Below are 14,256 nucleotides of genomic sequence, written 5' to 3'. Positions count from 1 at the left end.
ATCCTCAAATGTCTGGTTAATTCAAAGTAAATATATTTTTAACATTTCCTTAAATATCTGGATAAATACTCCAGATTTGGCTCTACCTTAAATTTGGCAATGATACTATTTTGCACCGACTCAGTCTTGACATTTTTAAAAAATTTTTTTGATTATCTAACTTGCCTTAAAAAAATGTCAAAGAAAAGGAATTCTGGAAGGTTAACTTGGATTTCACATGGAAACCTCCCATGACACAGACAAAAAAAAAATGTTTGAGCACAAATGGTCAATGAAAACATGCATTTTCATCATCTTTTCATTCTTGATGAAACTCTTACCAAATAGCAGAAACCCTGTATAAATTTTATTTAAATTTTCACCGCAACCCTTTACAAGTAGGCATCATTTTCCTTTTGTAATAGCTGAGGAATTGGAAGCTTAGTAGAAACAGTATGCTTCCCAAGGAGGCATGGGACATCACAGCAGTAATAAGTGGGCTGATTTCCCATGTAGAATTCTCCCGACTCTAATATATATTATAATTAAAATGTGGTGTCTTACATACACATTCATGTAAAAAAAATGAATGTGAAAATGCCTGTGTCCATGTGTGTCTGGGTGTTTATCTGTACAAGCATGCCAACGCCAGGAAAACAAGCCAGGTTTTTAACTATCTGACACAGCAATGACCTATAGTTTCAGACTCGGTCCTTAAGAGGGTCCCCGGGGAACTGAATCCAATGAATGTTCTAAGGCCAGACACACTAATAAAATTCCCAATCTCAGACTCCAACGGCAGCGGTATCTAACATGGGCTAAATGGGGGAAAATAAGCCAAAGCAAATGGTCCTCCTAGGCACAAATTAATTGTATTTTTTTTATAGAGACACCAAGTGTGAATGGTTTCTCTCTAATATAATTCAACAATATAACTGAAAGTAAGGAAAGCAATTTAAAAGTCCTCCGTTGCATTTTTTGTTTTTGTTTTTCATTATTTCATACTTTTATAAAGGCCCAATTACGAGATTTAATATGATAATGCATATTAGCATGTTAAAATTAGGATCAAACACATTGCAAATTGTTTTTCATATTGGGATTTCCTTAAAAGCAAAATACACTGTGTACATGGAGAAGAACTAAACAAGTGATAAAGCAACCTTTTCCCCTCCCCCCTAAATGGCTACAAGAGCAAGTCCTTCTGAACCACAAATAAGAGGTACTGAACTTGGTCAGGGTAAGGGAAAAATAACTTATTTAGCTAATACAATATTAAAATGGTAAGAGTATGGAATTTGTGTATGTACTTTTATTTTTTAAATATTGTATTTTTCAAATTTGTCCTTTTAAACATATTTTTTCTTTTATATGAGCAATTTGCAAATTTTGAGGGTGAACCATACCACATTTGAGACTGTAGAACATATCTGTCATAGAAAACACTGAATAGTATTTCCCCAAATGCATGAAAAAATATTAAATATATAACAGATGAAAAATAAATAGGCAGATTTTCTAAGAACCAAGAATTATCATTAAGAAACGTTGTTAGATGAACCAAAAATTTGACTCACTATTTATTCTTTGAACTCTGCCATAAAAACATTAAAAATATAAATTATAAACTTGTATTTCAATAAGATGTTATAACATCCAGCTTCATATAAAGAATGCCTGTAAGTGGTGTGTGTGTGTGTGTGTGTGTGTGTGTGTGTGTGTGTGTGTTTGTGTATATATGTATATGCGCATCATTACATTTGGCTGAATTCTGTTGAATGTCATATTGTAATTTGGTAATTTGATCATAAGAAAGTCTGACTTTTAAGACTGATACATAGATTTCTAAAGTCAATATGGACACATTAAAAAAAGATCATGAACTAAAAAGACCTGAATCTATAATATCCTACATGATTGTGATAGATATCTAGGGCTATTCAGAGTACTCATATGTAATCTCTTAAGGGCATATTACATACTGTAATTGGCACACAATATTTTAGAAATCAATTGAAGACTACAGGTTTTAACTTCCTAGCAGCATCTGGTTGGCTTGTTCTAAATAAAGACATTGCTGTTCAAGCCCAGTGAGTAGAGATGGATCACTGACTTGGGAAGAGCATTTTGCACGGTGAGTGCAGGATAAAGAAGAGTTCCGAGGGGAGAGAGTAAGTCCCCCTGGTGTCAGGGCTGGGTCTGGAACGGACGAGGCCGCGGCAGAGTGGGTTTTACAGTCCAATTCTGTTTCCCTTTGCCCATCAGGGCTCTGTGGCATTTGATTTCATGAGGCTCACATCGCCTCCAATACACGCAGGACACAGATCGATAACCGTGTCCCCCTTGGTTAAAGCTGTGGGAACATTCAGAGACAGGGTGGGGGGAAGCCCATGCAGTAGCCGGGACCACAATCGGCAGGTTCTATTTTTGAAAAAGTCTAAGTTTCAAGCTCTTGTGAAGTGTTCTTTTGTTTCTTTTTCCTTTTTTATTTTTTTGAATGGAGAAGAAAAGCTGGCCTATTGCCATTCCTGCTTTTAAGAGTAAGTAACCGTCTGAGGGTCTGGGCTATAAAATACTTAATGGCAATAAAGACTACAGCTCGGTTCCACAGATAGATGACGTTATTAGCAGCTTGGAAAGCGACCAATTGCTGAAACAAAATGGGAGGTGCAATGAAAAATAAGGAAGCAAAACTTAAATGGTGGCGCTGTTTTTCAAGGTAATATTTATACAATACACTCTTCAATGAAGACAGAGTGCATTAAAATGACAGGGCATGAGCCAAGATTGCCAGAAAGTATCTAAAACTAATGAGCATTTCCCTTAAAAGAAGGTAAATCTCATTAATCAAGAAAAAACGCACAAAATGAAAATGTAATGTTTGGAAACTAAAGAATGGCTTGCTAGGACAATTACGTTCTATTAATTGGATTTTTAAAATGACACCAGTAATAAAAAGCACAATTTCATCAATATTTTAGCTCCTGATGAAATATGGGTGTGTATCGTAGATTTCTGAAATGAGGATATGAAAAGCTGATATTAATGTAATTTTAAATACGGTTCTCATGAAGCTATATCACATTCATAAAATTTAAATATTTTATTCTAACAGATGAGGCAAACTCAATCTTTTCATTGATTAGCCCAATTATTGTGGAGCAGTATTGTCATATTGTGGCAGTTAAAGGTTTTCAATTATTTTCACCTTTTAAACTTAAACTTACTTAGTTGTAGAGCCCAATATCAGGGAGAAAAAATGTACTTAAACTAGGATACTAAATTTGGCAAAATTGTATGTTTGCACATTTTATTTTCAATAACATTCAGATGATTCTGCCCTGCATTATGTGCGCTCTTGACATTTATGTTGAATATAGATAATTACTAACTCCTAAGTGACATTTTATAAAAAGAACCCCCCCCAACCATCCTCCTTGAAAGGATAGCTGAGCAGAGAGCCCTACGTTTTCCTTGTTCCTGTCCCCTGACATGGAATGACCCCCAGGCTGTCCACACACACTCACCAGTGGGCCCAGAGCACACCCTCTGGCCGTGCAGGCACGGACTCTGAAAGAATGTAAGCTCCACGGAGCAAATCCGTAAGCATGGCAGCTGAGCTCTGAGGAATTGTGAATGAGCAGTCCATCCAGATATAGCCCGTAGCGTGTGATCACACCTGGAAAAATAATTGGCACTGAGTAGGATGAGTAGGCAACAGCAAACAATGACTTCGAAAAAGCAAGCACTTCGTTTTTAAAAAAACATTTTTTAATTGACTTTATAGAGAGGAAGGGAGAGGGAGAGAGAGAAACACTGATGAGAGACAAACATTGATTGGCCGCCTCCTGCATGCCTCTCCTGGGGATGGAGCCCACAACCTGGGCATGTGTTCTGACCAGGAATCCTACCGTGATCTCCTGGTCCATGGACTGAGCCACACTGGCCGGGCAACAAGCACCTGATGTGACTCCTAATTTTGTGGAATCACAGCATCTGGTATTTCCGAGTCTGAACTCTGTCTTTTCCCAAAGGGTAAAAGAGTCTTTAAACCCTTAAATATCAAATTGCTAAGCCCACAGTCTCCCTGTTTGCTCTGCATCTACTTCCTTTTCCCTTTTGTTCCTCAGACACGTCAGTAACCAGCTCCTCGTACTAAAGAAAGTCTGTCTTAAAGGCCTCGCACATTTTCTCTTTGGTCAATTAGATCTTGATCAATACTTCCTTAAAGGATGAACACTTTTTAAAGTTTCACTGAGTTAATACTTTAATAAAGCTACTTATGACCCATTTTCCTTTTTTGAAGGTAACTTTGCACAATTGATGTTTCTGAAAGCAGGTCTATTTCCCTCATTTCCAGATTTTGGAAAGAGAGTCTTCATTTTACCATCACGTGCCACAGTGGTCCCACAAGAGCATGGCTACTCCCATTGGCTCTCTTTATTCTAGGGGGACCATCCGGGGTACTGCTGAGGATGCTCACCTGAAAGCATTTGATTTAATGCCACTTCATATGAGATGCATAAAAGCACAAATGAAATAAAACTAAGAAATGACAAATACCTAAGAGAAAACCAAACACTTTGTTGAAAATTTAAGAGAAAAAAGATGGATCAAATCACAGTTGTAATAAGGACAAGAACTTATGATGTTCCAGGCACCATGCTAAGCAATCACTGAATACATACACAGAAACACACACACACACACACACCCCTACGTACAAATAATGTGTTGCAGAAGCTCTTAAAGAACTTGTAGGACGCCTGAAATGCAATCTACTTGACCTACTTCTCAACACTGAAACAGAAAGTACCCAAATCAATATTCCCCTTTTCGTACATAATTGGGGGGCAGAGAATTTCTTTTATGCTGGGATTATGTGCATAATATCTCACTTCCCTGACATATTGGGAAATGAGATGTTTTACAGAAGTTCATTTTCATTATAACTAAATCTCAGCTCTTAAGTACAAACTTTCAAAATCTGGACCATTTGGAAGGAAATCTTTCTAGCAAGTGCTACACATCTGTCTTCTCACTCAGACGGTAATGAATGTAATTGGATCACTTCTGTGATGAGTCCAACCGCGCACATGGACATCAAAGACTGAAGTCTCTAATTCAGTCATGCCCTCTGGGGCGCATGAGACACAGGACCCTCACCCAGCTCTTACCCTTAACATCCCTCAGTGGCTCTGCTTTGCCACTACTCCTTGTGTCTCCTTTTTGAGTTCTTTTCCATCCTCCCTCAGTGACAGTCTTTCGAATGTCACTTCCTGGATTTGTCTCCCTGACTCACTCTGGCAAGTCAACCCCTAGCAAGCTCTGCGGAGAAAGCAGATACCCGTGACATCTGGAACTTCGGATGAAGAAACAACAGACGGTGACTGAGACAGGGCTTAGTGTAAGATGAGCAGATGACAATGAGCTGAGCATAAAGTTAAGTGCGATTTGTGGCAGTTAATTCAACCGCTAAGTGTGGGGTTTTTTTTAGCACCTAGGATGCGCTTGAATTGAGAGGGAGATGACACCGGAGTCCCATTTCAGTGCAGGTAAGATCGGACACCACACACACACCTTCTGTAGATAACATATTTGACAGCATTTGTAGGAAGGGCTGAAAGAGCAATCGTAGAACAGAACTATATAATGAGTATACGCTGGGTAAGTGGTGTTCCCTTTAAATATATTTTTTTTTACATCCTCCTCTACCTCATCCAACATACCAACTCCATCGCGAGTCTTGTCAGCTTTACGCCCAAACTGATCTTTACCCACGTCAATATCTATGGCCATCGAATCTTTCCTGCTGTTATCTCACAACTGAGAAGAACAGTCACCTATTTTGTTGTTCCCACACAATCAGTGATCCTCAAATCAGGGAGCATGTAAACACGCTCGTGAGGATGGAATGGACACGTGATGTTGGCCTCTCTGTGTTTTGTGCGTTTTGGTCCGGGTGTCATCATCCAATCACTGGATTTCAAAGTCAGGCCAAAGCAGGACACAGGGATGGTTTAGAGCTGGTGTCCACATATGCCCTCAAAAAGGGAGCCTGCGACTAGGCCAGGTCGTTCTTTTGATTTGGTCTGACCAAGACCATTAACTACAAAATCCCAAATTAAGGACACACAGCCAAACTTTCTGGTAAATTCCTGAATAGTAAGAGACATCATTCGAAGAGCCCACTCCATTTCTTATCAATATACGCAGGCAGATTTCACAGCTTGTTACTCTTAGCAGATTTTTTGATATGAATAGAAGTATAATATGAAACATTTCCTATTCAATTCCAAAAACATGCATTTAGTAATAAGTTTCAAACATCTATTAACATAACAATTTTCAATGCCCTCAGATTCCCAAGGTGAGTAACAAAAACTAATGACTATAATCTAGTGGACTTTTAAAATTAAGCCTAAAGAGATAATTTCCTTTTCTGGCTCGAGTGCAGGACATATATGAATAGCTTTGGGAAAAGCAGAATGCCAGGCTCTGGAAAGGCCATGTAAGTATTTCTGAAATTATAAAACACTTTATTATTAAAAATGTACTGAAACTTTGAGTTAGACATTAGCTATATGCTCTGTATGAGTTATTTCCATTAACTGTGGCAACACCAAGAAACAGAAACTTCTATTTGCCTTGTTATACAGTTGAGCACATGGAGTCTTAGAGGAGCTAAGCTATTTCTCAAGGTCAGACAAACAGGAATTCAGGTGTGGAACTTGGCGATCACATCCCACTGCTGCCACTATGCCTGTTAGCCATGGCCAGTCTCCTTTTCTCTTCTAAATTATTTAACGATCACATTAAAATAAAGAACTGATGGCATGGCTGGTGTGGCTCAATAGTTGAGTGGTGACCTATGGACCATGCTGGCTTTTGGGGTCCATCCCAGTAGGGGGCGTGCAGGAAGCAGCCAACCTATGATTCTCTCTCACATCAGTGTTCCCCTCTCTCTCTCGCCCTTCCTCTCTAAAAATAAATAATATATATATATATATATATATATATATATATATATATATATTACAAAACAAAAAAACAAACAAACATGTTCTGACCCTAAAAGCGATTGGGATGAGCCTAACAAAAAGATTCACATATATTTATTGAAAGTCAATTACCTGAAAGGTACTATGCTTGGTGCTTTGGGGACAGAAAGAATAAGAGAATAAGACAATATCAATCCTTATGGAAATAAGTAAACTCCCTTTTCTTTTCTTTTTTTTTTTTTTTTTTGCTTTCAACCTTCTGGTTTGGCTTTTATCTGAGAAGGAAGGAGTTAACAGCTTGAGGGTGGCCTTTCCCGTGGCCCTGGGACTCCCTAGGATCTCACTGTTGGCTGAATGGTCCTTGGAACACTCACTCAGGTTAAGGAGGATCCACCTGAGGGCTGGATCCTGGACCAAGGGCCAGACCCACCTGTCCCTGCTGCATATGAGTGACGTTTAGCTAGTATGGATGGGAGAGACACAGCTGCCCCAGAGCAGGGACACTCATGGTCCTTATGCTGAACTTGACAACACTACTGGTCCTTATTCTGAACTTGACATTAGGAACTAGTGCACCAAAAGGAAAAAATGTCATCAATCTTTATTTGATTAATTAGAACAAATAAAGATTTCACAACAAATAGAACGCTTTCAGTGATAGCAACAACAAGTCACTTCATATTTATTATTCAAATATCACAGATTGATTAAAAACGTCTGCCTTTATAACTTCTGAACACGGCTCTCCTTGTTTGCTTTTAAAATGTCTACTGTGACAAAACAAGGTGGAGCAGCATGGAAACTGTTTGTTTGCTGGTTTGCCGTGGACGCTCAGGAAAGAAGGAAAGCCTTTCTCATTGATCTCCACATTCAGCCCCCAAATTCTGCATGTTAAGTGTGGATTAACTGAGACTAAGGGATCAATCAGAGTATCAGTGGGGAACTCAGGGCACCTTAAATAGACAATGGGGGATAATTAGTGAAGGGACCATTCATGAAGATATCGGAGGGGTAAAGGGAGAGCAATCCATGATAATAAAGCATCCCCAGCTAGGACCAGCTAGGACTCCTGGGAGACCAGTTGGCTGAGACTAGCAAACACCTTTCCATGTGGAGAACAGGTTCGGGAATCTGGAGAAAGAACTGAGTTATAGGAAAGGTCCACTGGATAGGACCTATGGCCTTTGGTTGAGGAATGTGGCCCTGGAGCCCAGAGTCAGGCAGAGGAAAGCAAGGGTGGGGGGCAAGTTCTGAGACTGCTGTCTCCCTTCATCCTCTCCTCTCTTGCTGCTGCTTCTGCCCCTGCCGCTGCCCCTGCCCCTGCCCATGGACAAACCAAGCCAGAGAGGGTGAGAGAAGAGGCCTAATGACATTGTGAATAAAGGTCAGCTTAGGACACGAGGCTGAAGGGAGATGAGTGGAGAACGGATTGAGAGGCAGAAGGAAAATATCTAAGATTTTTTAAAAAAATGCAAATTTACAGCATAGATGTACCTGTAGAGACGTATGCTAAGCAAAATAAGCCAGTCAGAAAAAGGTAAGTATCACATGATCTCACTCATGTGGTATCTAATGAACAAACTGACGCACAAAATAGATCAAGAGACACAGAAGCATGGAACAGTCTGTAGAACCTCAGAGGGAAGGGTGGGTGGGAGGAGATCAAACAAAGAACTTGTATGCATCTATGCATAACCCAGGGACACAGACACAGGGTGTAAAGGCCTGGGGCAGGGGATGGAGGTGGGCTAGAAAGGGGTCAATGGGGGGAGAAAGGGGAGATATGTAATACTTTCAACAATAAAGATTTTTAATGCAAATTTAATTATACTGTATTGTATTGTAATTTTGTCTTTTTTTTTTCTTGCTTATTCTCTTATGCTAATAATCAGTAAGATAGTGGTAAGAAAAGAAAACATTACACTATGTGTTAAGGAGGATCGGGTTATTTAATCCAGTTCCATAAACTCTGTTTCTTTAATGGATAATCCACAAAATGGACACTTAATTCCCATTGGCTACCTGGTGTAAGCAGTTTTAAGTTTATCACCTTCCTCTTTCCATCACGGTAGAATTTTTAAGGTGTTTAATTTTCACAGGGAAGTGGAATCATAATTGTCCACCGAGGACATCCACTGGGATACACATCCGTGGGCCTCTTCATCGTGTTATGTCACATTGCATTTCCTAAGGTGCTCAATAGGCTGTCACACATAACCAAGGCAACGCAAGGCAAGTACAACGCAATGTAAATTTAACACAAGATATCTCTGTTTAAACTGAGGAATTCTGTTTACTGTAAGAATTAAACAGCAAGACTTTAGTGTGTCATAAAAATAACATGCCTAGTGAATAGCGTTGCTCCAAACACACTTGTTTGTTTTTTTCCCCAGGACAGCATGGCAATGTGAATATCAACTGAGCTCCGACGATGATTGAATGTGGCAGATATGTCCCTGTGTGAATAGTTGATCCTTCAATTAAAAGGGAAAAGAGAGAACAGCTCTCACATTGTGGAATAATGCCTTATTACTGTTATGCTCTCCTAAAAATGGAATCAGGGTAATCGAAAAAAGAGTGTGCGGGGGAAATTCTACCTGACAAACGGAGCGGAGGTGTTTCATAACCGTTACACGGGGTTTGCTCGAAACTGTCAAGCAGCTTCCTAAGTGAGTCGCTGAATCCCATTACCCACGTCTCACACTAAAACGGGGCATTTCCAGGAAAGGCAATAGAAGCACATTTTGACTTCTTAAAAATAAATGCATTTCAAAATAAAAGTTTCTTTAAAAAATACTCACAGTTATTTCTTTAAAACTGGAGAAAAATCAAAATAGAGATCTTAGGAATATTAAGTATTAGCACTGAGAACACGACATTGGACAAGTCACAGTAACTAAAAAAATATATTTTCACATAACTAGATGGAATACTATATTATGACCATTTCCATGAAAAGTTGATGTATACAGAAGTACAGGGAGTAAAACCATGAATTTTTGAGTCATTCACATCCTATTTGTATTATAATTCTACTTAATTCATTGTCTTATCTTGATAGTTAAATTGGTTAATACTTATAAACTGGAGTCTCCACATCTGAATGTGGAAATAATACCTATTTTATGGGCTACTGACGAGAATTAAATGTCTGGCACATAGCTATAAATGGTAGCTATTGTTATTGCTATTACTATTATTATTTGTGTTAACAGGAAATCAAATACTTTCTTTGCATGAGGGGAGTACTTAATATTTACATGCACACCTTCATGTTCATATATTATAAAAATGTGTTTACCTTCTCTATCACCCTCAATGTCTTCAGGACAGCATCTATCAGATGTGTATAAAAAGACCTATAGTCCATTGGTTTCTCTGAACTAATATATATATACTCAAAAAAGGAACTAATTCTTTTAATAGAATTAGTTGTCCTCGCGGTACTATGTTTAAGTCTGCAAAAATAATTAACTTCCTGAAACTTTTCTGTTCTTATTGATATCACTGCCACTATCCTGATACACAGCCATGAATTCATTCTCACAAAGCTGGCCCAACCCAGAAGGCTAGCTTATGGCAATGCTTCTGCGGGTTCCTCGACTGCTCTTTCTTTGCTGGAGACCCCAGGACCCTTGTCTAACCTAATGGGGCCCAACTCTCTTTGTCCTTCTCTTACCAGGCCCATCTTCGCATCACCTAATCCTGATGGTGGCAATGACATACCCTTTCACATGGAGGCAACCAAGAGCCCTGGCCTCACGCGTGGCCTCTCTTTGGACTATGTACTGATGAGCAGGTGACGCCAGGGGCCTGGATCTCCCAGAGCACACATAGAGCCTTCAGCAGGCCAGGGGGAGATGCCTTCCCCCCACCTCTGAGATCATCCCACCTCCGTTACACAATGAGGAGACGTGCTGTAAATGTGCATTTGTGTGTACTGTATGATTGCGTATGTATATGCCTCTCCCATCAACACAATTACCATTTTATTATCGTCTCTATCTTCAGTGAACATTAATGCAGTCAACAGCTGCTTAATGCCCATCTACTGACACCTCGTACCCCGCCAAGTGCTGTGACTACAATGGTGAACTAGGGACATAGGGCCCCTGCCCTCAGGTGGGTGACAGGTAACAGGGAAACTGTTTCAGGGAAATGTTCTCTGGTAAAGACAGTGGATAGTGACAAGGAACTGTAAGTATTCATAAAGAATAAGAATTTCCTATTCTGTATTTTAGTGTTTTTAATTCACTGAATGTCACTAAATGTTAATGACGTGTAAGTTTGCTGTCGTCGGGTATTATGCTGACTTTAGCTAGGCAGACTTCAAGTGCGAGCAAAACATTTATTTCCAGCCGAAACCGGTTTGGCTCAGTGGATAGAGCGTCGGCCTGCGGACTGAAAGGTCCCAGGTTCGATTCCGGTCAAGGCCATGTACCTGGGTTGCGGGCACATCCCCAGTAGGAGATGTGCAGGAGGCAGCTGATCGATGTTTCTCTCTCATCAATGTTTCTAACTCTCTATCTCTCTCCCTTCCTCTCTGTAAAAAAATCAATAAAATATATAAAAAAACCCCAAAAAACATTTATTTCCAGACACTAAGGCCTAAGCTTCTGGAAGGGAACATGGCTCATGAGACGTTGGGAGCCCTGGAAACGTAATTCTAATTATGCAGTTGCAATCCTCACAAGACAGGTCGCCAACGGATTAGACAGTCATTCCTTGTGCTACTTTTCATCGACGGCTAGTGGCATCACACAGGAAGGGTCGGGCCCTACAAAATGAGGAGCCCTCATCTACCTCGGATCTAAAAGGAGCTCTTTTCAGAGGTTTTAAAGGTCCTGCCCCAAATCACAGCCTGCAAAGAACACCTTTGCCAGAGGGACTCTGGGACAAAGGGCTCTGGTTGGACACAGCCGGAGCCCGCACCACCTTTTTGCAGGTGTGGGGAGCCAAGGAGGAGAATGAAGCAGGGCTTATCCGAAGGAAAGCAAAGCCCTAGGTGTCAATCAAATGATAAGGAATTGGTGCTTCAATTCTTCTTGGCACACCAAGGCAATTAACAGCAAGTAGCATTATTTATAATAACAAATTCATGGAAGCTTAGGTGCCCATCAATAAAAGATGGGCCATGTGGGCTGTGGCTCAGCCACTGGGATTTCATATGCCTTTCAAAGGATGAAGTGGAGCACCACTTAGCTGCCACAGAAAGATGTTTCCACCATATGGTTAGGTAAGATTTATCACTGGACGTTCTTGATAGGAGCTGAGCATTTAAATGGGAACCTGTAACGAAAAGCAGAGGGCCTGCTCCCTAAGCCATGCTGGCTGAGGCCACCAACTGCTCCACAGGAAAGAACTGGGCATTCACATGGGAACCTTCCATGCATTCCATATATATTTGTCACATATAGGCATGCATTTGAAAATATACACACTTATTACAGAAAGTGGGTTTACTGTTTCTCAATGAGTCTCTTCATGCTTATAAAGCCCTAGTGAAATAATCTATTTATGTCTCTAACTGACTAACAGAGTCAAGATTTTGGAGGGTGGAACATACCAACCCAGGCGAGCAGCACCTGTGACAGAGTATGGCCTTCTAAGTGCAGGTGCCTATCTGGACTCACTACGTCTGAATGAGGAGCCGAGGGATGGCACAGCCATACGCCGTGGGCCTCCTCAGGAAGCTTCTTCTCTCACACTTTGGCATCTCCTGTGCCTCTTACCTTGTGATTATTTATTTGCATGGATATCTCCCCCAGAGACTCTAACACCCTCAAGAGGAAGGCTCCGGCAAATTCGAGGTGGTGTCATCAGAACAACGACACCTAGTAGGTCATCAGAATGATGACACCTAGTAAGTTATCAGAAATACACTCTGAATGGACAAATTTGGATTTTAGCACGGCATATGGAGGCTCTTGATGTCTTCTGGGTGATAAACACTAGCGCCTTTATGAGAAGACGCAGTTGGGGGGAGTGTGGCAAGAGAAATCGGGGTGAGCAAGTCACGAGTGCCACCCAGGCTCCTGGCTGGTGTGCGTGAGTGGCACTTACAGTGAGTGAGGGATCAGAGGAGAGAGGGCAGACAGAGAGGCAGAGAACCCGCTGGATATTCCGAGTGTATAGTGTAACTGAGATCCGGGTGGAGGTCTCCAGAAGGGGTGCTAAGAGGAGAGGTCTCAACCTAAGTTAGAGCCTAGAGATAGGGCATACAGGGGTGTGTTAAATAGTCACCCGCATTGTGATGACCAAGTCAATGGGATGTTTCCAATAATCAGATCACCCCTCTTGAGGCAATGGACAGTAGACAGCAAATGCTGGTAAATTTGGGGAAAGTAAAGAGAGAAGTAGAGAAGAGAAGAAAGAAAATAGTGTAATGAAACGATTACTCTTCAAATATCTAATCATTTTCCCACAAGAAACATTTTAAGATTCTGATAAGATGAAACACTGGACCATAGAATATGATAGAAGTGTTAACACACATCACCCAAATCCCCCAAATTCTTATTGTTCAATGAATACATTTTAAAAATGCTTTTAAATGCACAAAACAGTACATAAAGATTTTCTGAAACACAGAAAGTATTTCCCTATTCAACTTATGATTCCAAGTGCAGCCGGAAAGCCAGCTGCAACTAGCAACTGACATGAAAGTGTTCACGGGGAAAATCATATCATAGCATTTAACAACATTCCAACTGGAATAAATCATTAATATATCCATTGCCACCCATGGACTAGACTTCTTTGTGGAGCATGAAGTATGACAAGATTTTTCACTGTTTAATGTAAGTATCAAATGGACATTCATTTATTTTTATTAGAAAATTTGTAATAGTGCAGGAATAACTTCAATAGCAAAGATAATCACTCACTTTGAGTATTAAAACTCTCTCCACCACCTCCAATATATCTACTGCATTTGTCAAAAGTTTAATTAAAACGAGATGACGGGAATAATTAATATCATAATAAACATAAGACAAACTAATAAAGTTGCAATTTTTTTCTTTCATTCTTTCTGTCTAGGCTAAATGAGGCCATTTCAATGTTCAGTAATGAGTTACTTAAAACAGTTTCTATGAGATTAAAGTCCTCTTGATATTTATCTTAAGGAGGAACAAAATTTGATGTTATATATAAGCTTCTGCAGTTTGGAACAATGACCCTATGCTGTGTGAAACATAAAAACATTGTCCATCAATGAATCAAGCAATTTCCACCCCAAGTTATTACAAAAACTCTTTATAATAAGATTTTATTC

General features: G+C 40.1%; 1 protein-coding gene across 1 annotated transcript in view; it reads right to left on the bottom strand.

The window, feature by feature from the left end:
• Positions 1 to 14,256, bottom strand: part of USH2A (usherin) — a gene marked incomplete at both ends in the record, with an annotated part of 391,806 nt that overhangs the window by 170,675 nt on the left and 206,875 nt on the right. The window contains one exon of the mRNA XM_081114388.1: positions 3,507 to 3,658. Within this exon, the coding sequence (XP_080970514.1) occupies positions 3,507 to 3,658 (152 nt within the window). The remainder of the gene's footprint in view (positions 1 to 3,506; positions 3,659 to 14,256) is intronic.

Source organism: Myotis nattereri, assembly GCF_964212035.1.
Source record: "Myotis nattereri genome assembly, chromosome: 20".
Classification (NCBI taxonomy): Eukaryota; Metazoa; Chordata; class Mammalia; order Chiroptera; family Vespertilionidae; genus Myotis; species Myotis nattereri.
Note: the sequence above shows the minus strand (reverse complement) of the source record. Positions and strands in the feature narration are given on the sequence as shown.